Source organism: Netta rufina (genome assembly GCF_964035555.1).
Source record: "Netta rufina genome assembly, chromosome: 12".
Classification (NCBI taxonomy): domain Eukaryota; kingdom Metazoa; phylum Chordata; class Aves; order Anseriformes; family Anatidae; genus Netta; species Netta rufina.
Window position 1 is genome coordinate 7258812 of NC_140135.1, and position 26332 is coordinate 7285143.

General features: G+C 49.0%; 2 protein-coding genes across 2 annotated transcripts in view; one reads left to right on the top strand and one right to left on the bottom strand.

Annotated features, from left to right (window-relative positions):
• Positions 1–357: 357 nt before the first annotated feature.
• On the top strand, positions 358–4669 carry LOC311213841 (tumor necrosis factor ligand superfamily member 10-like; the record flags this gene model as incomplete). The annotated part of the gene is made up of 5 exons (XM_084294117.1): positions 358–594; positions 2765–2911; positions 3214–3247; positions 3750–3857; positions 4227–4669. 5 exons carry the CDS (start codon positions 358–360, stop codon positions 4667–4669), a joined length of 969 nt encoding a protein of 322 aa, XP_084150243.1.
• Positions 4670–14164: 9495 nt separating this feature from the next.
• LOC311213824 (H(+)/Cl(-) exchange transporter 5) overlaps positions 14165–26332 on the bottom strand; it is a 42551-nt gene continuing 30383 nt past the window's right edge. The window contains exons 5-13 of the mRNA XM_084294080.1: positions 25291–25475; positions 24552–24674; positions 23763–23969; positions 22655–22735; positions 21221–21763; positions 19776–19962; positions 18504–18902; positions 16090–16306; positions 14165–15443 (exon numbers count right to left, since the gene is read on the bottom strand). Of these exons, the coding sequence (XP_084150206.1) occupies positions 15353–15443; positions 16090–16306; positions 18504–18902; positions 19776–19962; positions 21221–21763; positions 22655–22735; positions 23763–23969; positions 24552–24674; positions 25291–25475 (2033 nt within the window). The 3' untranslated portion in view covers positions 14165–15352. The remainder of the gene's footprint in view (positions 15444–16089; positions 16307–18503; positions 18903–19775; positions 19963–21220; positions 21764–22654; positions 22736–23762; positions 23970–24551; positions 24675–25290; positions 25476–26332) is intronic.

The following is a 26332-nucleotide window of genomic DNA, read 5'->3' on the forward strand; positions in this document are numbered from 1 at the left end:
TAGAGGAGAGAAAGCCAAAGCTCTGCTGTGCTTCACTCAGGTCTCACTCCCACTGCAGAGCTAACAACAGCGGGTCACACCTGACCGCGGGGCCATCAGGCAGCAGCCCTCCTCCGGCCTTTCCTTTTACTTTCCCAACATCTCAACCCTTCCCAGCAGCTGGGAACGCTTTGGGATCGCCAGCCGGCCACGGGACAACCCCCAAACACCTTCTCCCCTCTGCCAGCCCAGCACCCAGACCCGGGACTGCTTCTCCCCAGCGCTCCCCGACGGCCCCGGGCCCACCCCCGGCGGGGCCCGCCCCGTGCCCGCCCCGCCGCCGCTCCCTTCCCCTCGGAGCACGGCGGCGGCCGGGCCATGGCCCCGCAGCAGCCCCGGGCCGGGCCGTACGGGCTTTCCGCTGCCGGTGGCGGCTCCGAGGCCCGCATGCTGGGGGACGGCCCCGGCGGCGACCCCCGGTGGGAAGGGGGAAAGCGGCGGAGGCGGCGGTGCTGCGGGCCGCTGTGGGGCAGCGTGGCCGTCATGGCCATCGTCGCCCTGCAGATCGCCTCCACCACCGGCCTCTTCGTCTACTTCACCATGGCCATCTCCAAGGTGAGCCCGCCGCCGGGACGAAGCTGCCGCTACCGGGAGGGGGCTCGGGGTTCGTGGCGGAGCCGGGCTGGGGGCAGGAGCCCCCCCCGGGAGGCGGGGAGGGGGCGCCCCGAGCCCCGGGGAAGGGGGCTCAGCACCCTGCAGGGCTGCTAAAACCTCTTTAGGAGCTGGTAGGGGAGCTCCTGCTCGGTCCCAGCACGTAACCATCAGGTATGACCCTGCCCCACTGCTGCCTGCTGGAGACCACCAGCCCCAGAGCTTCAGGGCCCCCCGTGACCATCACCCGGGTGCTGTCCTTGCTGCAACAACCTGATCCTGTTGGCAAACCCAGCTACGCACACTATTGCCCCTGCTAAGATCCCCTAGCAGTGGAAGGGTTGAGGAGGGTAAACACCGATGAGAAGAGCTCTTTGGTATGGAGAAAGGGAAACTAAATACTGCCAAGCAGCTTTCTGGGCAGCTCCACCACTGGTAATCGTCAGCTTTGGTGATGGAGGGCTCGTCAGCAAGAAAAAAGCGCTGGAGTGCCAAGCATGGCACAAAACCACAACAGAGAGGGAAAAATTGGGAAAAGTCCTGCCCGTGGATGCAGGGGGAACAGCCTGTCTGGTGCCCGGTCCAGCATCCTTTGGAGCAGACTCCCCTCCAGGCTTTGTTTCCGTGCCTGGATCCCATGTGGCACCCACTGGGAAGGATTTACATGAAAAGCAGCAGCGAGAGGACGGAAATGTGGGCAGACAGAGCCTCAGGGAATGGATGAAGGAAGATTGACACTTGAATTTACCTTTTCGGATGATTTTGGAGGCTATTCAGCAGGTCCCTGCACGGGATCAGTGCTAGGTGTAGGCAATCAGAGCTCAGCACATCTGGGGTCGCTGAACAACCCGGGCAGCCTGTCCTCACCCCGGTGCACACGCATACACCGGGTCCTCCCCCTGCCACCCCCCTCCCCCAGTTTTACAGAATTTTCTCTCCTGCTTTTCACTTAATTCAAAGCCTTACCCTGTGCATGCTTCCCAGGAGGGGAGCCAGACAAGGCGGGCACAGCGGCTACCCTCTGAAATGAGAAGTGCTGGTGGCACAGGCAGCCTCGAGGCAATTAGCATCGCAGTCAGTGCCAGGCAGCTGTTAGTGGGCAGAGGGATAAAGCGTGCGGCTGCGGTGCCCGTGGTTATGCTGGGACTGAGCATGTGCTCGTGTTGTGGAGCTCCACTGCTTGGAGCTTTACTTCCTCAGCAGGCGCTGTGCATCCACCCACTCAGACAGGCACGTCTCTGCACGACTGCAGCCTCGCTGGCCAAATCCACATGAGGCGAAACTGCTCGGGCTACGCTCACCCTTTTGCAGTCATCCAGCTGTACGAGCCACCACACCACTTCCTCTGCGTTCATCGCTGCAGCCCACCTCTGAAACAAAAATCCAAATCCAGCCCGCCAGCGCTAGGACTGACTGTTGGCCCAATAGGAAAAAAAAATACTTTTTGTCTTATTTCACATAGCTTTTCTGCAGGTACTAGAGTCTCCGCTGATCCCAGTCAAGGGGCAGGCAGTGGTCTGGTGGGAGCTGCAGGGCTTAGAGCAGGCAGGGACCCTTGGGAAGCACAGGATCCTGGTGACACTGACATCGAGGCCAAGCCCTGTGTCCTGATCTGGGACAGACCAAGGTGATAAAGGTGGGATGGGCAAGGTGCTTGTGTTCATTCCTGGCTCCTGGCACGCTGATTTCAGGGCAGTTGTCCCATCTGTGCCTTGGTTTTCCCACACCCTATACAGCAGAACAGCAACCCAGCAGCTGGCCATGCCTGTCAGCTGTAGTACCTCACCCCACTGGGATACTGGGGTCAGAACCAAGCCAGCTGGCGAGGCACAGCTCACCATGCAGCAGCTCACATCGTACGGAAGGCAGGCTTCCCATCCCAAACCACAAGCTAGCAGACTAGGAAGTTTTTAAGACCTGCCTGGGCTGAGTGCTCGGCCTCCAGCCAGTACGGCTCAGTCCTGGAAGGGGGAAGGTGCGTGAGAACCCCTGACACTGCAGGAGCCAGGCAGCTGAACCCATACACATCCCCTCCAGGGGAATCTCCTCTGCATCCACCAGCCAAATCACACTCACACATACTGCCTTCACCTGCTCTGTGCAATTCATAGACGTCTGGGTGTTTCTGTTCCAGCTCAAAGCCCAGTCACAAGGGAGCCTGGAGGAGCTGAGGTGCCTGCAGCTCATCAACCAGCAGCAGGAGGGCTCCAACTTGGAGGAGCTGATCAGCGACCAGTCTTGCCTCAAGCTGGCCAACACCATCAAAGCCTACGTGGCCGTGGTGAGCACAGGCCCGTAGGGTTGGGGAGGGTGGGACACACCAGAGGAGGGCTCCTGCTTGTCTCCCTGTTTCAGTTTCCCCATCCGTCTCAGGAAGGGGTGGTAGAGGCTTGATTTCAGCGGGATCAGAGCAGTGCAGCTGCACGCCAGGCCCTCTGCAGCTCTCTGCATCGAGGAGCTGGTAGGGTCCAAAGGCATGGCCTGAAAAAAGGAAAAGATGTGAGGAGCTGGGGAGGGGGGAATGTCCTTTGCACCTTTAAAAACTTTAAACCATGGGGCTCTTTTTCTTCTCTAATGGTTCAGGTGACGGAGAACATGGCCCACAGGAGCGTGAAGGGTGAGTTCGTCCTGGCTGAGCACCTGGGGCAGGCGACGGGGCTCCGCTCCCTGGTGCTGCCAAGCAAGGATCTGTTTGCTTGCACCCAAAGTGCAGCTGGGCAGAGGGAGCCACAGCCCACACGTGCACTGCTCAGCTTGTGGCCAGGGCTGCCAGCAGGCTGGGCTGCTCAGGGGCAAACTCCACCAGGCACAGCCCCATGGCTGTGAGCTGGGGTGGGACGGGGGGCACAGACTGTCCCACCGGGCAGGGAAGGGGCTCACATCCCTCGGCACGGGTTGGAGGGGCAGCCTGGGGAGCCTGTCTACCAAAGGGGCAGCACAGAATGTGAGATAATAATTGACCAGATATTTCCATCCCCAAGTAAACACCCTCTTTGTAGGGTCAGCGAGGCATAGTCCTGCCCAGATCTTTCTGGTCGCTAAGGACATGCTCTGGTGGCATGGGTCTGGGGGTCCCCATGCACTCTGGCCTCTATAGCCCTTTGTCTCTTTCCTCGCAGAGGCGCAGAAGAGCTACTTCAATACCTCGGAGGGACAGGTTCCTCCCAAAACACCTGGCAAACCCTCAGCACATCTCACCCTCCGCCCGCAGAGCCTGGCCCTGGATGGTGAGTTGGGGGTGGCGAGCAGGGCACTAGAGAGTTCCCAGGGTGGGAACAGGGAGGAGAGCTTACCCAAAGGGCAGGGGGCTCAGCGTGGGAGATTGCGTTTGGTGGCAGATGGGGAGAGGTTTCTCCTCTCCAGAATGGCCGAGGGTGGAAGGGACCTCTGAAAAATCACCTAGTCCAACCCCCCTGCCAAACAGGATCACCTCGAGCATAGTGCACGTGTCTCCAGCCTGAGGCCACACTCTCTACCCCCACTCCAAGCTGCACGACCCTGGGAGAGTGAAAGAGCCACCCTGTCCCTTCCTCCTGCCCCTGGAGGATGCTTCCCAGCGCAGTGCCCTCCCCTTGGTGACCCTTCCTTCTCCCCAGGGATCTCCAAGCGCTTCGGGAACCTCTCCCAGTCCTGCCGCCACGCCATCGCTCGCTGGGAGGACGGCACCATCCACTCCCACCTGCAGAACATCACCTACCGGGACGGCCGGCTGCGGGTCAACCAGGCGGGCAAGTACTACGTCTACTCCCAGATCTACTTTCGCTACCCCAGCGAGGGGGCCAGCACCCGCCTCTCCGGCCCCCAGCTCGTGCAGTGCATCAACTGGAAGACGTCCTACAGCCAGCCCATCCTCCTGCTCAAAGGGGTCGGCACCAAGTGCTGGGCTCCTGAGGCAGACTACGGCCTCCACGCTCTCTACCAGGGGGGACTGTTTGACCTCAAGGCCGGCGATGAGCTCTTTGTCTCGGTCTCCTCACTGGCCATTGACTACAACGATGCAGCAGCCAGCTATTTCGGGGCCTTCCGGCTCGACCTGTGACTGCCTCCTCATCCTCACGCCTCCCCTGTGCCCCTGCCATGTCGACTCTTCTGTGCGGCCCAGGGCAGCAGCTATTATTTGAGCTGCTGCTGAATGGAGAGCCCCTCCTGGTCCCGTTGCCTTCACCTGTATGGGACGGCAGCCACATGGCCGGGGGGCCTGGTGCAGCGTCGGTCCCTGCGTGTCTGCTGGAGATGGGTGAGACTGCAGGGAACCCAGCAAGAGCCACACCACCAGTGTACCTTGTAACCACCCCCCCGACCCTCCACAAAGCAGAGGCACAGGGTCACAGCCACAAATGCGAGACCAGTTCTCCCTGTGGAAGGACAACCAACCCCCTGCAACTCTGCATCCACGTTTGGCACAGGCAGGCCCAGCAAACCAGGCTGCGAGGCTCAGGGACCCCGAGCTGGAGGCGTTTGGGGCAGAAGTCAGGATTAGCAGAGAGCAGTGGCACGGTGAGCACTGCTCCGGGGCTGCCCGCCGCCCCGACAGCATCAGGGGACAGCCTGCGGGCACAGGGCAGCTCCAGCACCCGCTTCCAGAAAGCAGCAAAGGAGTTTCATTTCAGGCTAGTTAGCAACCTGGGCCAGTGCCAGCAATCAGTTTCTGAGGAGCCAAAGAGCAGGGCACAGAGCTGGACTAATTACCAGCACAAACAACCACACCCAGGCACGTGGCAGAGACGCGCACCTTGCCTCGGTGGATTAGACGTCCTCAGTGGCACTGCATCCATAGAGCCCAGGGCACAGCACGTCTCGCTCAGCATCTTCTCTCCACCCCCAAATAGATGTGAATGCATCACGCTGAGAGTACCACACCACCAGGAGCCCGGCGAAGCCCGTCAGAAGAGCAGAAAGCTGGGGGAGCTTCAGCCCCTGGCCCGGTCCTCAGCAGCTGGCACAAGCACCAGCACCCGCAGACCCCCTCAGGTGCTTCTTTGTGGCCCACCCAAACCCCTGACAGTGCTGAGGAGATGCTGAACCCCCAGATCAGCTGTTCCTTGGGAGCAGCCTGGCCTGGGGCAGCTCCCCATGAGCCTTGTGTGAGAGCAGTGGGCTGCACGGAGGGGTGCGCAGCCCCCTGATGCTAAGCTGTGCTGCAGATGAGCTGGTCCAGCCTGCGGGACACGGTGCAGCTCAGATAGACAGTGCCAAGCCAAGGTGCTTCTGACCTTCGGGTTTTGTTTCTCCCAGCCCTGTTGGGCCAGCACAGCTGCTCTCCTGCTCACACCCTGAGCCTTCGCGGTCATTACCCTCCACAATTTCAGCTCAGGCCATGCTTGAGCCCAGGCAGCAGCAGCAGCATGGAGCTGAGCACGGACAAGACCAAACCCCCGTTGTTAAACCCCCAGGATGTGACGGACACAAAAGACTTGTTGAAGCAGAGCATGATAGATAGAGCTGGCTTGGGCACTGGGGTGGATGTAGCCCACTTTTGTAATTACTTGTGTACTCTGTATCATATTAAGGCTGTTGGCGTGCAAGTTGTTCTGCACGGACAGGCCAGCGGCACAGACTCCCACAAAGGATGCAGGTACCCCTCCTGCCAGCACAGCTCTGGCGTGGGGGTCTCAGTGCCTGTTTAAATAAATCCTGTACTCCAGCACTGGTCTTGCACCTCTGCATCAGGCTCACCCTGCGTAACCAGCCCTATACCCCTGAACAGCCCCAGTGCTGCCCAGACTTGACAGGTTGATGACGGAGTCAGCTCCCCTGCTTTCCCCTAACATGCCATAGAGCATCTGAGTCTTGTGCAGCCCCCCTCGCTGCAGAGCAGCCCTGTCTGCCCCCCCCCCACACCACATTCCTTGCCACGGCAGATAATCCAGCACAAAATACCAGCAGGCAGAGTGCTGCACGGGCTGGGAGCAGCGGGCTGGCTTGCCCCCTGCTTGCTGCAGACTTCAGCCCTCGTACCTCCTCACCTCCCTGAGCAGAGCCCTGCTGCCCTGCCCTGCTCCCAGCCTGACCCCCCCGCCCCAAGACACCGTGCTAGCACACCAGCGGCAGCAGTGAAGCAGCTCAGGTATCAAGGCAGAGCCGTGAGTGCCAAGGCTGCCCTGGGGAGCAGGCGTGCGTGGTTTCCAGCAGCTCCATCCCTGAGAGCTGCAGGCAGACCCCAGTGAACGCTGCAGGCAGTCGCTGGTCCTGTCCCATCTTGCATCCCTAATCTCTCCAACGGCTCCGCAGCCCAGGCCAAGGTTGTGCCAGGGCAGCTGCTGCCACTCCCCTGGGAATGCCTGAGGCTTTCCCAGAGAGAGAGATGCTCCCCTGCTTCTGCCCCCCATGGGGAGGTGCACGCTAGCTGAGCCCACCTGGGGCATTCAGCCTTCACCCCATTCCTCTACACCATCCTGAGCCATCTGCAGCTCTCCCCCACGGTGCTGGGAAAGGAAATGCTCGGGCATGCCATGCAGGAAACCAACTGCTCCCATCAGCTCTCGCCCACTCGTAGCAGGAGGCTGGCGTCTCGTGGGCTACCTCCCAGTTTTCTGGGGTAGTGGGAGTCTTTGTGCTGCTCCTCTCTCTGCTTTGGGGTTGCCAAGCCCAGCCCAAGGCTGCTGGGACCTGGGACAGCTCAGCCAAGCCAGGGCCAAACCCCAGGGTGCTGAGATGGGCTTGTTCCCCTCCACACTGAAGCTAGGCAGGAGTTGCTCTTTGTTCCTGCTGCCCATCCCACAGCTTTCCAGCCTGAGCCTTCTCTGTCTCCATCCTTGGCTGCCCCCACACACCAACCTGCTCCATGCCCAGCACCCCCTGCATTCCCCTCGCTGGCATTTCTGTGTCATCCCTGCTGTGCTGCAGAGCCTTGCTTCAGCCCCAGCAGCCCCTCTCCGGAGGAAGTCCCATGGCCTCACAGATGGAAAAGGCTTGGCCACGAAGCGTGCTCGTCTCTGACCGTCATGTTTTGCTCTTGCCCAACACAAACAAAGCAGCGAAGCCTGCAGCACAGCTGTGTCACACGCAATCCTGTTTTAGCAAAGATCCCCAACCGCGCCAGTCCTCGCTGCACGCTTACAGACCAGCGGGCTTCTGGCGCTATTGCAAAATCCTTCCCTCAAGAAGTACCACTTAAATGGTACTTTATTCTTACCAGTCTCATCTTCCCTCTTGCTTTCTGGGCTGCCTTGGTGACCAGCGCCAGGAATCGGACTCCCAGGGCTCTTCCAAGAGCACCGAGCTCAGCTGGGCTCCTGTGGCCTCAGCCCCCGAGCTGCCTTTGGCAACAGCTGGGGGAGCTCAGAGCTCAACCAGACAACTCAGAGCTGCAGGAAACGGAGCAGGAGGTGCAAAGGTTTTCATTGAAACACAGTTTAGCTTTCCCCCAGCGTGGAGGAGCAGCCAGGAGCCCATGGCATCCCAGGTAAACCATCCTGGTGCATGACCTGGGAGAGTCAGGCCCAGTGCCCAGCTCCACTTTCCTGCGAGGGAGATGACTTGTGGGCAGAGTTTTTTTTATAGAAGACGAACTACAAAAGCATCAGGCCAAGAGACATCCTCCTTAGTCTGCTGAGAGCCAGGCACCACTGGGCAATGAGCGAAGTGACAGACTAGGGGAAAAAATTAGCTGGCACAGCAAGGGGTAGCTTGGCTTCGGCCTGGGACTGTCCTGTCAAGGCACTGCAACACCTCTGGCAGCTCTGCAGCTTTTCCAGTCCCCCTGGTCTGTGTGTGCTTCACAGGGCCCAGCCATGGGGTGAGAGGCTTGCAAGCAGCCCCCAGCACCAGCTGACACCCCAGGTACAGACCTGGCCTAGGCCACCTTGGAGGAGACCAAGCTCCTGCAGAGGCCTGATGGAGCAAGTCCCCAGCCCAATTTAGCTCTGGATCATTCCTCTTCCTTTGCTGGCTCTCAGACAGCTCAGGAACCAGGTGTGCACTCCAGCTGCTCCTGGTTTCTCTGGAAAAGCAGCAGCAGCATTTTACAGGTGCTCCAGCCTCCATTCCGAGCATTGCAGTCACGTAAAACTGCAGCAACCATCACCAGAAACCCCTCTCTGCCTCACAAAGGGGGGTGTTCTGTGTCAGCCCTGGGATTTCACCAGCTGCAGACACAAGATGACCCCATTATCAGCAAGGACACAGAGCCCCGCCGCCAGGATAAACAGAGGGAGGGCAGGCACTGCTAGTGCTGCAGGGAACAACCCGGGGAAGAAATCTGGGGCCCTGCTGCCTGCACCAGCGCTGTGGAGAAGGGCAATGGTTTGAAGTTTCCCAAATTAAAACCAAATGTAAAAAACAAACAGCAAGAGGTGTTGGATTCAAGACCATACCGCACCGATGAGGGGAGGCAGGGAGTAATCTCCTGCTTCTGCACATCCCACCCAGCGTGGCAGGGAGACTCCGGTCCCATTCCCACAGACACACAGATGATTCCAGCACCAGGCAAAGCTGCCTCAATGCTTGCTGGTGCAAAGAACAGGCCCTGAATTTTTTAAGTTTGATTTTAATTGAAAGGCCTGGTGGCTGGGCAAGGTCAACCCGACGGCCACACGCACAGCCATCCTCAGAAACTCAATGTCTTCATCTCAAAGGCTGCCTGGAGGAAGAACTTGGCTTGTGCCTTTATCCAGGTTGTGATCTCATTTGCACAACGCTATACAAAGATCTTTTTTTTTTTTTTTTTCAGGAATACCTGCAGAACACCCTGAAGACATGAAGAGGACAGGGAATCTTTAACCAAGAGATTTTGAGGTCATAACCACAACCTGCTTAAGCGCTCGTTAGCTTATTTTTCTACAATTGCCAGAGATGGAACAAGCACTTTGAGTTAGCCAATAAACGAGAGCACAGAGCCAGCACTACTCATTTTCTTCATCAGAAGACTTGGGCACTCATTAAGCATCTGTGCCTCGACTACCTCACCCATACAAGATACCCAGTGTGTCAGTCTCTCTAAAAGTCTGAGACCCACAGGCAGAAGCACTACATAGCACTGCAGCTTGCAGAGTACTTTTATCCACCACAGCACCTCAAGCAAAGTCCAAAGTCATGTTCCCAGCAAGCATGGCTCTAATCTCCTCACCCGTCCCAGGGTGAAGTTCTGGTGGCATGGACAGCACCAGGGAAAGACCTTGGTCTACTCCATGTCATGGATTTTACACCAGAAAGCCTGTACATGCCTATATGTGCATGCACATGTGCATAAATAGAGACACTTTGCCACCTAGGAGCATATAAAATAATGCCATCTGTCTCATTACTCATCTGTTTGCCCGCTGCAGTGTTACTTTGCCCTGCAGTGATTTCTTCCTGGAACTGTCAAGGCAGAGCCAGAGGCGATGTCAGGTAAGTGCAGGGGGTGTGCCGGCCTGCCTGCATTGCCTGGGAGAAACTTGTGGCTTCGGGGAACAGGATCAGTAAAAAAAACCTCAGTAACTAACCTCAGTAGTAGCAGCCCAGTCACCAAACTGCTCCAGAAAAGAAAAAAAAAAAACACTTTGCCCCCCTTCACCCGCCACAACCTCCCTGTTCCCAGCCTGCTATCCCTGCCAGGTGACATTTCACAAACCTGATGCTTTAAAAAAAAAAAAAAATAGGGGGGATGGAAGATGCAACAACAGCTCTAATAACATTTTCAGGTTGACCTTAACTCTCATGGCCTCATCATGTTTATTTGATCAAGATGCATGCTCCTTCCTTGTAGTTGCTGCCAAGTAATGCCTTATCTTCCCTGTCTCAGAGCTCTGCTTTCAGTTCATCGTGTGGCTGCGCAGACAGCTCAGACAAACTTGCCAGACAGCCAAGGGCATTTACAATGCTAACTTTGCTGCCCTTTGTCTCAAAATAAATTCTGGGGCTGATAGTTTCTTTATTTTTTTTTTTTCCTCCTCTCTGTTGTTATTAACCAACTCATCACTACATCCAAGTCTTTTGTTCCCCTCCAAACAAGATCTGTTTTTACTTTCAAGTCCCGAGCCCAGCACAATTTCTCAGACGTAAGGAGGAAATCCACGCTGAAAAACATGTCAACACCCCAGGAAATCATTTCTTGGAACACTGTAAATAAAGCGTCCAAAGAGAAAGCCCATGCGGGAGGTTACGTCCTTACTACTGCACACACCCAGACACAAAAATTCAGGGCGCTTTTCCCTGTCCTGCAGCTGCTCCTCCTGAACCTCCACTCCCACCCCACTTCCCTGCACATCTCACAGTACAGCGCAGTCCTCCTCTGAGATAGCTCATCCCCGAGCCTTAGTTAAGCCTTGGAAGAGGAAAACGAAACCCAGCAAACCTATTTCCTTCAGCAAAAAGGGTTGGTGTAACTGGAGGAAGCAGCATGCTCTTTAAAGCAGCCCTACCTATGGGAAAACATGAATGCTCTTGCAACACGAGTGAGCAGTGAACCAGAAGAGGGAGACTGCTTCGAACACAGTTTCTCTGCCCTCCCAAAGTGATTTTCCTTTTACCACCCAGACCTTGGACTCTGAGCAGCAAATCTCAGATCTGCTGAAGCGATGAAACTGGTTCCAGCAGCTCGGTCATTCCTCCATTTTCCCTCACACAAACATCACCTCCTTCCTCTGGCGCTGTCCCAGCCCTCCCTGCCAGCACAGCCTGGCTCTGAACGTGCTCTCCCTTTGGGAAGAGCGAGCTGTATGCAACAAAACAGCTGAGGCAGCTTGATCCAGACCCAGGTATGCAGAGCACGAAGGGGAAGGCTGCTTTCCTCTTCCCCGAGCTGGGGATCCCAAGAAAAAAGATTCCAACACCTACTTTACTCACAGCATCCCTGGGGCACAGCAGAGGCAGGAGGAGGCCTGCCCCTCACTTTTCCCTCCTGCCCATCAGCAGGACCTGTTAAGTGCTGATTCCAGTCCCAACCCTGCCACTCCGGGCTACCGCCAGCGGGGAGGCTGGCAGGGTGGGAAGGGCTGGCACCAGGCCACGTTACACACTGCATTTCACGGCGACAAAGTTCAGAGAACAGCGGTTTGTTTGCGGGCAGGCAGAGAAGATGGGCTTCTTTCTCCTGTGCTGGCTGCTCAGCTCACTAGCCCCGTACCTCCGTAACAAACCACCTCGGGAACTGTGCACCCTGTTCAAATCCCAGCACTACGTTTCCTGGGAGGAAAAAAAATCAACAAGCTCCAACTCACAACCCACCCTTAAGAAGGCCCAGCAGGCATTTAAGCCTCTCCAAAACGATCCCAAATAATTTATTTCATAAATATAAAATTACCCTCACGGCGGGGGGGGGGGGAGGGTGGGGAGTATGTGTGTACAGATTTGTATAATGAGCTGTTTGCTGAAGAGAAACTCCAGGGCTCCTCCTGGAGTCGCTCTGAAAGTAAAACAATACAAAAGCAAGAACAGGATAGGACAAAACCCTTAACAGCAGCTGGAACAGCCCTAGGCAGGGGAACCCTTTTCCAAACCAGCACCATTGATTACAGACAACGTAGAAAATGCCTGAGCTCAAAAAACTGATGATGATATCTCCCCTGACTTTTTGATGAAACAGTTCAACACATTCTGGTAGGAATTAAAGCTCCATTAAATAAAAGCTCACACCAAGCAGCTGGGAGTCTCTGGAAACAACATCTTACCTGTAGAAATGAGAGCATCAGTCCCAGTACAGAGCTATCCACCCAAATCAGCATCACGCCCTAACGAGCCCTGTGTTCTGACATCACTGCTGCAGCCAATGCAATAACACTGACCATGTAATTTTGCTGCAAGCTCCCCCATAGAAAACTACAGCTCAGAAACACAGCTGGAGCTGAAATTATTATTATTATTTTCACATAGAAACCACTTCCACTGGTTTTATGTGGTCAGCAGGTTTTCACTTACAGAGCAGCTATGAAATCACTCCGAGCTTCTATTTTCACCTTACCCACGTGTACCAGACCTCCATTCATTAAACTATATTCTCGTTCACCAAAAAAAAACTGTTTTCATGCTAAAAAGATGTAAGAGCTGAGAAATGTGTTCAAGTAAGAGGAAAGTTCCTCTTCAGAAGCTTGCAAAAAAAAGGCCTTTTACTATTGCAAAACTTTTTTTTTTTTTTTATTTGCCCATCTTAATGATGTTTGGTTTGGCATTGTGAGGACTTGAAACCCTGCCTCCATCAAGGACTCACCTTCTCTAAAACTCCACCAGACTGTCCCACAAATCCTGTGTTTTCTCACACTCTCATCTTCCTGTGTATGATTTTTTCAGGCCAACCTTTCGAGGACAATTCCTCCACGTCAGAAAGCCGTGTGATAGGCACACTGTGATGGCTCTTTGGCCCCCACTACCTACAGAACTACCTTCAAAAACCCCCAAATTAATTTTGCAGCTTCTGGCTGCCATGTTCCCACCCCCACACAACAGGCTGGCTCCTCTGAAGGTCTGCTCTCTCTGACCTGCCAATTTCCACAAGAGCTTCCCTTTTGGAAGCAGGGCACGAGCCAGCTGTGACACTCCAGCCTGCGACTGGATTTTCCTGTCAGCACCTGACATGCTGGACTAAAACTATTGCAGCCTTCCCACAAGCAGTCCCTCCCTTTCCCTTCCCTGATAAAGGCACTTACCACAGCGACCGAGTCCAGCGTTACATGTTAATGACTGTTAGAGAAATAAGCTGTCACGTACTGCAGATCTAATTATAACAGGGTCTTTATTTTTCAAGCTAGAAACTCCCTGCATATTGCAAAGTAAGCAAAAAAAAAGGCACAAAACAAAAGCTTACGTCTTCCTGGTGTCCCACGCGTGCCGAAGAGAACAAAGCTTTCTGAGCAGCATGCAACAGGCACCCCTAGCCTCCTTCAGTGCAGATATCCTCTGCAAGAAGCCTGCAAGGAAAAGAGGAGGCTTCTTCCCTGTTCTCAGCCCCAGGCTCATGAGCATCCTTCTTACTGGCAAGCGGGGGACAACCTTCTCAGAACAGGGCAAAAGCATTTAAAGGCAGAGCTTCTGCCACCACCAGACAAAGCCTACTGACAGTCATAGGAGAGAAAGACCGCAAAGCATTTCAAGTTGTGAGCATCTTACGGGCACACAGTATCCTTGTTTCGAGCCTAAGATGACTTGAAAACCATCTGCTGTTGTACAAAAACACCACAAAGTTGTGGCATTTGCCTTACAAACATAAGATCTTTCATCCATTGTTAACATCTTGGCTTGATTCAGCTTTAAGCCATACACAAACTCAAGTGGTTCCACCTCACTACCACGTTACAGTAGCGGCAACAGGTACTCGATGTTGGATGGCTTTGAAAAAAATAAATAAGCTGGCTTTTGTTCCAAGCACAGATGAGGAATATATTTATATTTATGAGAGCCTAAGACTGCAAAAATCTCTAGCCATCTCTATTCAGGAGCCCCACTTGGCCACAGAAGAAGTTTATACTGCACAGAAGCAGCAGCCTCATGTTGACAACCCAGACATGAAGCCACAATTACACTGATCCCCAAAAGGAACTTACATACGTTCAGAATTCCAGTTAACTGTCACAATTTTATTAACAGAAAATTAATCGGAACAGGGATTCAAGGAGCACAGACTTGGAACGGAACAACTCTCAGGAACAAGTTATGTTGCTGACAGTTGTCAGGCAGGGTTCTTATTGCATAGTTAGTGAAACAAGAGACATTGAGTGGCAAACATACATAAAGTGGCAGTGTTCTCAATCCCAGAGCCAGGATCCGAGCCTGAGTTTGGTGCAGGGCTGGAGAGAATAGCAGGGAACAACAAAAACAAAATGCATCCATGTAAACATTCCGGGCCCAGGAGTCTCCATTAAGACATCCTCAGCAACATAAGACACTGCTGATTAAGGAAGAGGTCAGTTGCACAATAACTAATATGATCAGACTTTACTTGGAAGTGCAGTAAAGCCAGGGCTTTAGGATTCAGTCCTTGCAATTTTATTACATGCTCAAAAGAAATCAAAAAGAAATCCTTGTGCATATATCTAAAATAAGAGAGCATGACAAGAATACAACTGTTAACTCTTCCTTTCTCCTACTCGGGATTCTCCTAGCAAGCTAGCATCAGAGAGTAATTAAATACATTCACAGCAGATTAATCAAAATAAACTTTTTCCCAATCCAAATGTGAACCCAGTCTTAAGACTGGTCTTCCGCAGGATTTTTTTTTCATTCTCTCAGCAAAACATTCTTCACTAACCAATATCGGTAATTGAGGAGTTGAGCTCTTATATGGAATTAGTTACAGAACCACCTGACAATGTTGTATGTTTTTTTTTTTTTTTTTTTTTTGACTGTACAAGGTTCTTATTTTCACTAATTGGCTCACTGGAAATACACTGCCCCTGAGTTACAACTGCATCCTTCCGCCACCACCTTAATACTGTGTGCAAAAATCATCCGCCTTCAAAATTTCTGAAGGTATACACCTTGTCTTTCCTCCCCACGTTAGTAACAAGAATTCAGATAAAGTAAAAAGGAGAGAGATAATTCTGTAGCATTTTGCTTTTACTTCTTCATGGAATCTTTCCAACGCAACTTCACAAAAGCAATGTAGTCTTTTTCTTCTAAAAAGAAGATTAATTTTCCACAGACTATGTAGTGCAATTGGTTATCTTGTAGAAAAAAAATTATCTTCTTCAGCTCCATGAAAGGAAATGCTGAAATTAGTTCCAAGGTCTCAATAAAAATAGGAAAGAATATCCAGGTTCTTCTATAAAGTTTCTTTTGTGTTTAACACACAACACCTACTAGTCTGCCATTAATTGAAGAGTATAGAATCTGGGTCCTGGTTAGCCAGCTGTGCAATGTGCTTTAGTACATCCTTTTTGGTAATGATTCCAAGTAGCTTCCTGAAAAATTAAAACACATTTTCAGTGCATCAGCATCCAAGGAACATATCCTTGCTCTTGCATAGCTTCTCATATGAGAGTTTTAACTCCTTGCAGTAGCTGCAGTACTTGTTTGGATCACAAGGCTGACTCTCCATGCAAAGTACAGTGCTTCTAAGCCCAGACAGGTACTCTATCAGTATTTTATACTGAAAAAGGTAAGACTTATAACCAAGACACGATTTTTATTAGCACCCACCTGCCGTCTCCAAAAAGATCGACCTAAATGTTTAGGACTGCATTTTAAGTGCTGGCAGTCTCAATAGCTACGCTTTAAGTATAACTAACTGATCCAACTGAAAGAGGTTCAGTGGTTTCAGTTTTTTTTTTTTTTCCCCCCAGATTACTTTTGCCCTAACTGATATTCAGTTCTACCTATCAGAGGCCACTTGAAGTTCTGACTGAGATGCAGATGTTTAATCATCAAATGGTTTGATGTTGGAAGGGACCTTTAAAGTTCCAAACCCACTGCCATCTTGCTCTCCTGCATGGAGTTTTCCTACTATAAACAGCCCAAAGACACCAACTAATCTAGCACTATCCATTGGGACTCAGGCCCAAGACTGCATCTACAGGTAGTTGTTTTTTGTTTTGTTTTGTTTTTTACCCGTTATGAGTAACCAGGCACTGGCGCAATCCAAGCTTGCGAAATATATCCACGACAATTTCCATAGGTGTTTGGTCTGTCACTGTAAAAGGACTGAGGTCCAGGATGCTCCTGAGTTTCAGCATGGAGGGGAAGCTTGGAGGCAGTGGAGGAGAGTGGTCAGTGAAATAAATAATTGAAGTGCTCACAATTCCATCCTGCTTCTTCCGGGCATTTTCTAGAAGAATAAATATTTGGTTAAATAACCTTTCCTTTTCTAAGTTGAAGAACATATCCTTTGCTCTCTGCCACATCGGAATGGCTTTAGAGGTCCATTCCTTCACTTCAATTGCAATGTTTCTCAAAACACATAACGAATGACCTAAGCAGGCAGTGAAATCATTTGTACTTTTACCAGTCACTGATTTGGGACCTGCGCAGGGTAGCTGACTAATAAAATAAGTCTTTTTTTTTTTCTTTAAATGCTTAACCTACTGGCTCAAGCTCTACATTCCCTGACCAGAGTCAAGAATAGAAAAAAATCAACACGGTGTTAAGTACTTGACACCATTCAGGTATTTGCAATAGTGCCTACTCCTGCTCCATGGGCAATTTGGATGTCTGCTGTATCGCAGCTTCAATTTGATATTTACATTCCAGGACTCATTGGGTAGGGAATGGCTTGGCATCTGAACACCAGACTGATATTCAGAGCAGGCTGTCAAAAGCTAAATCCCATTTTCCATGCATCCTGGATAAAAAAAATATTACTTTTAAGGAGTTCCAAGAGATTCAGAACAAGGCAAACCCAAGAATTCAGTCACACCATGAAGTAGCCTGACAGAATGAAGGACATAAATAGTATGATAGTGCACTTTTTCTGTATTTCATCACATTTTGTCATAAGCATTTGACCAGGTACTTATCAGAAAAGCAATACTTACATACTCCAGAAGAATGTATTGTATGCAAAACTGACACTGACAATTTACCTTAAAAGAGGGAACACACGGGGTTGTTTCATAGCTGCAAGTAACTTGTAGAAACTAATCGTGCCATGGTACAACCTCAGCTCAGGACCAACAATTCTAACCTTCCATACAGAGAAGTATCAAGCTGGAGCTAAGACAGCACATTAAACCACACCACAGAGCTCAGATGTGTTCAGCCCTTAATAACCATGCTGTTTCCGTGATCACTTTCTGCTTCTGTCCAAGGGAACTGCCATCCTCCTTCCAGCAAACGTGCTCTCACCTGCTCTCTTTCACCAGCATTTGTGTCCCCCCAGAGAGCCAAAACAGGGGACTGATCTGCAGGAAGGTAATTGAGCAATGACTGAGATATGTATGCAGCTGGATCAGGTCTTCCATCCAGCTCACCACAGGGCTTGCATGGATTCTGCCTGGCGATGGTGTAAGGAAATGTGAGTAGGCATGGGAGCAACTCCAGCTCACTCAAGCTTAGCATAGATGCTTGGAGCCTCAGGTCCAGCTGAATACAATCTATACAGACTAAACAGGCACGGAGCATGGACCTTGACTCCCTTATACCCAAATCTTCATTATAGAGCAAGTGCATTTTTATTTTTATTTTTTTAAAGACCTACACGTCAATGTACTCCTCAACCCTAACACACAGATTTCTCCTGCCTCATCAACAGAAGAAACACTGCCTCACACAACCATCAAGAGGCAACATGATCACAACTTGTACTCAAACCTCACATTTACAAACATTACTTACAGGCTTCTAAGCAATATGTGAGCAAGAGGAACCTAACTGTGCCCTAATAATTGTAAAATACAACGCTGTTTAGTACAATGCTGTTTCCAAAGGAACTCAACTCTCATGTTACAGATGAAAACTGCACGTGGGAGATGCCAGGACAGTGTCTACCAGGTTCTGCCAGCACCACACATCAACTGCCTCAGAACAATGCTGGAGCACATGTGAAATGAGCAAAGATTGGGATGGCTTTCAGTGGTGCAGAGAAAGGAAAGACTCTCCTCAAAAACATCAGTATCAATATTTACAGGTTTGATAGCACCACCTCAGAAGTGACCCAACATTCAGTACACAAACCAGACTTTTTCCTCTAATTAAATAAAATAAGGTTTGAGACATTAGCAGTTAAGAAAGCCTTCTGCAGAGTCATCCAAAAGAAAAGGTGGCTTAGATCTTGCTGACAAGAAGTCTCATACTTCACAAGATTCACAAGATTTTTGCAGGTAGCACAGCCATTATAATTGCAATAGACAAGTCATGCTGTCCCTTCACACTCTAGACATGCAGGGGGATGGAGATGCAGGCTTCCGTTAAGTATATCCACCATCACCACTGAGTGTTTAAATTCGTTAAATCAATTACAGTTGGTGCCATTTAAGGCCTCTAACAGCACTGTTTATCTGCATAGCATCTTGCCTTCCTGCACTTACCGATTGAAATGATGAGGTCTCTCCTGAGAACAAATCCAACCAGTCTTTGGGACTCCCGTGACACCACCACTGGGTAGCCACTGTACGTAGTTTCATTGATTATGGTCTCAACATCTTCTACTGTCATGCTGTCCTGAGTAATGACAGTCAGAGGAGGATCATTCCTCCGTGGTCTCATTACATCCATTGCAAGTGTCTTGTGCGAGAACTCCTCCTTGGCTTCCAAGAAAGGGTAGCCATTGAGACGAATGTGGGCATCGTAAATGCCTTCCCGCCCGATAGCATCAGCCATCCACTTGCTGGTCATGGCTGCTGCCATCAGAGGAACTATGTATTCCAGTCCGCCCGTGAGCTCAAACATAATGACCACTAGTGACACAGTCATTCGGGTCACCCCTCCTACGAACAGAACACAGGAAGACAGAAGACGTTAACATGTTTTCGGGGATTTCCAACCAGTAGAGCTGTTCTGACAGTTGCTACAGCTGTCCTCCACCAATGCATCTAGGTAACGTATTAGATCAGTAAAAGGTTGTACTGTTGGACTCCTAGCTAGAAAATAAGCATCACATTCAGCATCGTAGTGGAAGCCAAACATGAACAGAACATACTGTTAAAACCATCTGTCTGTTCCAAAATATCATGATTATGGGGCCTTCTGCTACTTTTTTTTTGGTGTCCTTTTGAGAAGCAACCTTAAAAGGCCATAGTCATTTCAAATCAGGTCATAAGAAATACCCTGGAGGCATGTGTCCTCGTATAGCACATCTTCTGAACTGCAGAGATCCATGAATGATGTGGTATATCTGTCTAAAACTTACTTCTTAAGACTACATATCAATTAAATATTTCACGACAATTTGCTGGGAAGGTCATCCCGCTACTTAAACACAAAAGAAAGTGAACTACCTGCAAAACAGTCTGTCATGCTGTGAAAGGGCCTTACACATTTACACTGATAGAATCAATTTATGGAGTGATCCCTATGATAGGCCATGCAAAAAGACAAGTGGCGTCTTAACATCCTCTGGCTACTATCATTAATTTTCCTAACAACATGGCTTCCCTACGTGGGAATCTAAAGTCCCTGGACAGTCTCATTTGTTCTAGCTGCATGTTCAGGAGATTCCCCATGGAAACCTATTACGTCCAGTGATATGTTGGTGCTGGCAAAAGAATGCAAATAGAATAGGAAACACATTATATGTTCTACCACAAAGTAGACCGAACACCCAAACATGCAGCGTGGACTTAAAGAAATCTGTTGCTTACCTAGACACGCTGCAGCCCCAACCATTGCATATAGGCCTGGAGTGATACAGTCAGCTCCTTGACTGCACCAGCCACTGAAGATGACCCAGTCGTGGTGGTAAAAGGCCAGCTGCTCCATTGCTACTCCTAGCAATCTTCCTGCTATAGCACCTACTGCCATGCTTGGGATGAAGAGCCCCGAGGGGACCTATGAAAAAGCACATCAGTGAATAAGGCATTTCTCAGGAAGGCAGTATTCAAAGACTAGTGACAGAAGTTCAAACAAGACTGATTTAGAGGTTATTCTAAAGTTAAAAATGGCACAGATGCCATGCTGCACCAAAAAAGGTGGTGGGAGAACACCTCCTTGTATCCTTGGAGGGAACAAGGGACAGCACTGGGTATGCCAAATGCTGTCCCTCACTGAAACAAACCACACTCTAAAACCTCTGTAACAGAGTTTGAATTGTTTGCAGTTACTTCTTTCTGAGCAGGAGAAAGACCCACACAACAGTTTAGTGTGAAATAGGAAAGGCTTTCTTTTTTTCAAAAATTTTCCTAAAAATCAAAGTTTATTTCCCAGAATAATAAAACAAAGTTTCATTTGCACACCACTAACACTCCCCCGTGCCTTTCCAACTAACCACGTACTTGTACTTATTTATGAAATACACACGATCCTTCAAAGTGAGAGAGCCTGTAATTAGCACATTAGTGATACCCAGTAGGGCCACTGCCAGCAAGTTTCACCTCTGCACTTCAACTGTTCCTGGATTTCAAAAGCTCCTGTTCTTTGAAGTCAGAGAATCTCCCCCTTGTGCCCTTTACATATTTTTCATATAGCTTTCTCATACAGTGTATTTTTCCTCACAGTTTTGATGATTGCCCTTGAATGTCAGCAACAACCTCAGTACAACAATGAGGTGCAAACCTCTGAGGCAGGGTCACCTCTTTTGGACAATCCCTTCACGGGACTGTGGGACAGGCTAGGATCCATCTGATAAAGCCCACTGAGGGAAAGCTCAGACCTAGGCAGTATATCCACCACTCAGGAGACTGCCACTGAACAAGAGCAAAACAGTCTGATTGATGAAATCTTAAGCATTTACAAATGAGTATCTCAATTGCTTTGCAATTTGGAAAGGGGAGATATAATGGAAGTATCAAAAAGGCTTAAGTAAAGACAACTTAGAAGCATTCGATGTCTGGAAAATGGGCCATGAATCCCTAACCTAGCAGCTTCAGTGACTGCACATGGTGGCCACACACAGGATAAAAGATTTCTATTGTGCTCAGTTACTCACAATGGAACAAATAATTGCCATCTATCACCCCCCTACAAAGCACAATTTCTTCTCCTTAACAGGGCTTGGAGAGAAAAACATGTCTGTTTATTAAACAGATAAAATTCTAGGGTTTCTGCATCAGATGAAAAGAACATGAGCTGCTTTACAGGTAACTCTCACCTTCATGCCAAAGGTGAAGATTGTGATGAAGACTTTCATTATAAGGGCCAAAGCCAGCTGCCACATGGCTGTGTAAACTCCTGGGCCAGCAGCTCGGTCTGGCAGGTCATCCCCTTTGGTGCTGTTGAAGTCATTCACATACTCACAGAGCTTGGAAGAGTCCAAAATCCCACAGTCATTGAAGAGTTCAGAGATCAGCTCACTGGTGCTCATTCTGGTATACTCATTAGGGAAGGCCAGGATGGCTGTGATGGCAGTCACTACAAACACCTCCAGCACAGGGTATTTACCAAGCTTGGTTGTCTTACGTCGCCTGCACCAGGCAATGTTGCTGCGAATGAAGAAAGCTCCCCAAAGCCCACCAAATATTCCCAAAAGGACGAATGGCACAAGCTCCAGAAGATGCCAGGGCATGTGAAACTCCACGTAGAAGAGAACCAGGCGGCTGTTCCCAAAAGGATTGATGGAGCGCAAAGTAAACGCAGCCACCAGAGCAGCAAAGAAGGAACGCCATAGTGTCTTGAGAGGAAAATAGTAACTGACCTAAAAAAGGAAAAACAAAGCAGACTCAATCACTTGTCGCTACCCTGACTGGTGCCCAGTAACATCACTACTGCATGAAGTACAAGAAAGGACTGAGACTGGTGTGAAATGAGGACTGAAAGGACTACGACTGATGTACCTTCCCCTTCAGCCAAGACTTGATTACGAGGTCCCCTCTATACAGACTACAATGACCAGGATGGATCCTGGTGTGCATACTTGCAGCAAATGCCCTCTATGATTCCTGAAGCTTAGATGATTTACTCAGATAAAAGTTGCTACAAATCACCTACGAGCTGAAACCAGATAAGTATTTGCCTTTCATGCTCTGCAAGGTCCAGAAGTGCCAAACAATGGTGTTTGCCATAGTAGCTGAGCACAACTACTGCTCAGCTGAGCAAAACCATCCCACTCTTTCTCTGAGTTAGGCCCTGAAGCCAGAAATGGTGATCCATTTCACGTCTGGATCAAAAGAACATGAATTAGAAATTACTTGGTAAGAAAAAGAGTTTGATAAGCAAGGTAAGTTTGTTTTGAGGTACTCTGAGACAGAGCTGTCTGGAGAGAGTGGACATATGGAATGACAGAGGCTGTGGTTGCGAGCAGTCAGTGTTGCTGAGCATGGACAGATCAGGGAAAAACAGCAGGTTTACTTTAAAGCCAGAGATATACATCATTCAAAATAAATTCTACAGTATTCATAAGAATTACCTGAAACCCCAGTAAAGTTTAGGTTGCCTGGCAGACCTTGTAAATACACCACCAATCAGTATTCAACAGAGTCTCCTTTCCACACCCAAGCAGTTATGAGTGGACTGTATTTTAAAACCAGCGGGGTCAGTTCTTGCAATAAAACAGCTCACCAGAGCTAATAGAAAATGCTGGTGTTACCTCTTCCAGACTAAAGAGCACTCCTCCAATCGGTGCACCAAAAGCTACAGACACACCAGCAGCTGCAGCTGCTGATAAAACCTATGAAAGAAACTGAAGTCAGTCACACATTTTTAGCTCTCCCCTCAAAACCTTTCCCCTTTTTTTGTCGGATGTCTACTTAAATGTGTGCGAATTTTATATCCAATGATCACCGAATAAGCTAATGTCTGACTTGTTTTAAAGACAACAGGGAAAAGATGAACTGAGCTAATTCCCTAAGAAATATTCTAGGTGACCTTGGAGGTCTTTTTCAACCTTAAAGATTCTATTGCGATCCACAAATAGCTTTAAAAAAAAGCATTGCCATTTAAACAGTTCCAACTCTAAATCAGTAGAGCTGACATCGATTGCAATTACCTTTTTCTTTTTCACCTGATTTCATGCTATGCTTGCACCCTAGATAAAGCTTTAGTAAAACAGAACAGCAGCACTTCCATTTCCCAGAACATGCCTTTTGCTACATTTGCCTGCCTCACATCTGTACCCTTTCTCAGAAGAGAACAAAGTATAACTAGAGATGTCGTGAAGACACCTCACCTGCTCCCTGTGTGGATTCTGCCATTGCTGTGTTTAACAGAGGGTAAGTTGGCCAGTACTTGTAGGCATTTCACCCTAATCATTCTCCAGTGACTTGTCCAGAAAAAAACCTTACGTTGTGAGGAAACACGAGCTTCACATAAGATGTTAAATTGGTCCTTATACCATGTCCTTCACAACAGCAGGAGGTCCCTGAAAGTGAAGCCCTTCAGCCTACAGCTAGGTCCAAGTCCCTCAAACAGTCTTAATGTAGTCTATGAGGTTGTATGATAAATACAAGCAAACGTTGCAAAACTCGGTGTGCAAAAGTGGGCTAGGACCAGTGAATGCTCCTATCACAAACGAGATGACTGCCTGTGCTGGGGAAAAGCTGCAGTGTCACTGACATTGCTTTTGCTCCAAAGAAGTGTTGCACTGAGACGCTCCGAGAACGTGCCAAAACAAGAACTTATATTCATCACAAAGCACCGAACCCACCAGCTTTCCCATGCTATCTCAACAGTTTAACAATAGCACAGTATCGTTTTACCTCTCTGCGCTTGGCTTCATTCTTCCTGTACTTGGTGAAGAGATGACACAAGATATTTCCACAGCAGCAGGCAACGTGCACCAGGGGGCCCTCTTTTCCCAAGCTCAGGCCAGAGGACACCGCCAACACTAAGGTAATGGTTTTGATGATCAGCGTCCACTTGCCCAAGTAGCCTCTAATGATGAAACCACTTAAGATAGTTTTGATCTGGAAGTCAAGCACACAGAGCTCTACAGGCTTTCATTCAAGTCCTGGTCAGAGCTCCCGTTTTACTAGGCTCTCCCAGACCTGCCTTCAGCTTTCCCCTACAGCTTTCACAGTCCCTCCCCAAGCTATCAAAAGTAAAACACAGTCAGTAAAAATACCTCTACATGCAAAGACAGAAGGTGCCCTTTACAGAGGGTGCCTTTTGAGTCCTTCCTTCAGGACTGTTTTTCCCACTGAAAAATAATCTGATGCTGCTTTTGCAGTCTTCCACAAGTGGTGCACTTTTGTTTGTATCTCTTGTAGATTGCATTTACTTTTAGTAAAATTTATTTTAGTTTTTAAAGGGATTCTATGGAGACTTAAGTACTAGACACATTTCAGGAATACAGTTTGGAGAAGAAAGCATATATTAAGCCACTATACATTTCTAGAATATGGGGAAGTATTAGTCCATAGCAGGCAAGCATTATCTTTGGATGGTAGATCCCTACCCCACCTTAACACAAAACTAACATCACCACCCACCCCCCCCCAAAAAAAAAAAAAAAAAAAAAAAAACACAGCACTTTCATTCTTGCTCACCTCTGGAATTCCTGAGCCGCAGGCGTAAGGAGCAAAGCCCTTCACAAGTAACACAGCAAGAAGGGAGAATAACAAAGCCCAGATAACATACATCAAGTAGTTGAGAATATATGCAAAAGCCCCCTGTAATGCAGAGAAAGTTAACCAATTTGTGTCACTTCAACTGAGATTACGTCAAACCACTACACTGAAGCAAGCACACAGAAATAGCAGGTAATCAAAAAAATACAGTTATCATCAGCCAAAAATAACAGGAATCGTAATAAGTCTGCAGTTCCAAGGACAAGTTACATTTGCTGGGTTACAGGAACGTGAGCCAACCACACTTCCGAAGACCACTTTATAAAATGGCAAACAAGTTATACAAATACTGTCCCAGTCAAGCTGGCTGCTCCGCTGCATAGAACTGCCAGAACTTGGCTCTATCCAGAACACAGGACCTGAGCTTGTCTGGCATTCCTTTAAAGTGTTCATGGGCAAAACATTCTCTAAGCAGTAAGTCTCAAACACAACTAAAGCAGTACACTTGTAAATGTGCCGATGCTTTGCTTCCCCACTGAGGAAAATACGTAAGTAACTTGTTTATTCACACCCTTCGAAGACCCCAACATTCAAATTTAAGTCACTGAAATATCTTCAGTTAGCACTTCTGGCATATACATACAGATCATACCAAGAGACAATACAGGCTGGGGAAATGGGACATTCAGTGGCAAACGTAGTTCTAGGCACACGTTACCTCTCCATGGCCAATAATAAGCTGTGACCAGCTCTTCCATTCGGGACACTTGTCTCTGTCTGTAAAGGTTGTGTTGGATTTCCAGCAGCAATGCTCGTGGTTAAACCAGAAGCCTGCTAAACACACTCCTTCTTTCAAATCTGTCATCCAGTGGGCAGATATGTCTATCAGACCTGCTAAGGAACCTGGTTAAAAAAAAACAAGGTGAAAACTTAATAACCATCTTATGCAGACTCACATATCTGAAGGTTACAGTCTGCCCCTACTTTGACTCACCTACCAGCAAACAGAGCGGCACTGATATTTTTGCCTACAATTAACTTTTATTCTTAAGGGGGCTAAAGGGAAGATCTGCTTAAGCATACACTGAAAAGAGTAGGTCACAAAACAAAGTGTGGCTAACAACATTTCCATGGCTGACCCCAGGAAACTGCATTAAAACCTACCCTAAGTCACTAGAAATTAATTCTTCTCAAATAGACTGAACAACGACATTCTAAATATATCATGGAAAGTAGACAGAGCCAAGGAGGGTTTTATGTTTCCGAAAAATATAAAACATGTAACTGGTCTCCAGCACAAGAGCTGAAATCCACAAGTTATGCTAACAACGCTAAGATTGTGCAAAGAATAACTTTGAATTTGGAGGAAACATTTCCAATCCCAATTAAAAACAGAAACCAAACAACTAACAAAGAAACAGAGGGGAAAGTTACAACTACGTCAAATAATACAATCCGAGAGTCAGTATGGAAAGTAATTTACATTTTAAAAAAAGAAAGCTTCAAGCAATCTTATATTTTTCTGTTAAGGAAAACTCCTACACCTCCCCCCATAAATTCTGTAATTGGCTCCATTCTCAGGTAAAATGCCACGTTAACACAGAAGCCAGGAATACAGACCTCTGGTCTGCATGATCAGAGGCCCCAGAGGCAACGCTAAACACTTAGCAAATCTTCCAGTTAATGAAAAACTTGCTAGCAGCTTTCCTATGTAAATATTTAACAGAAGACTTAATTTCATCCCTCATGATGAATGTTTA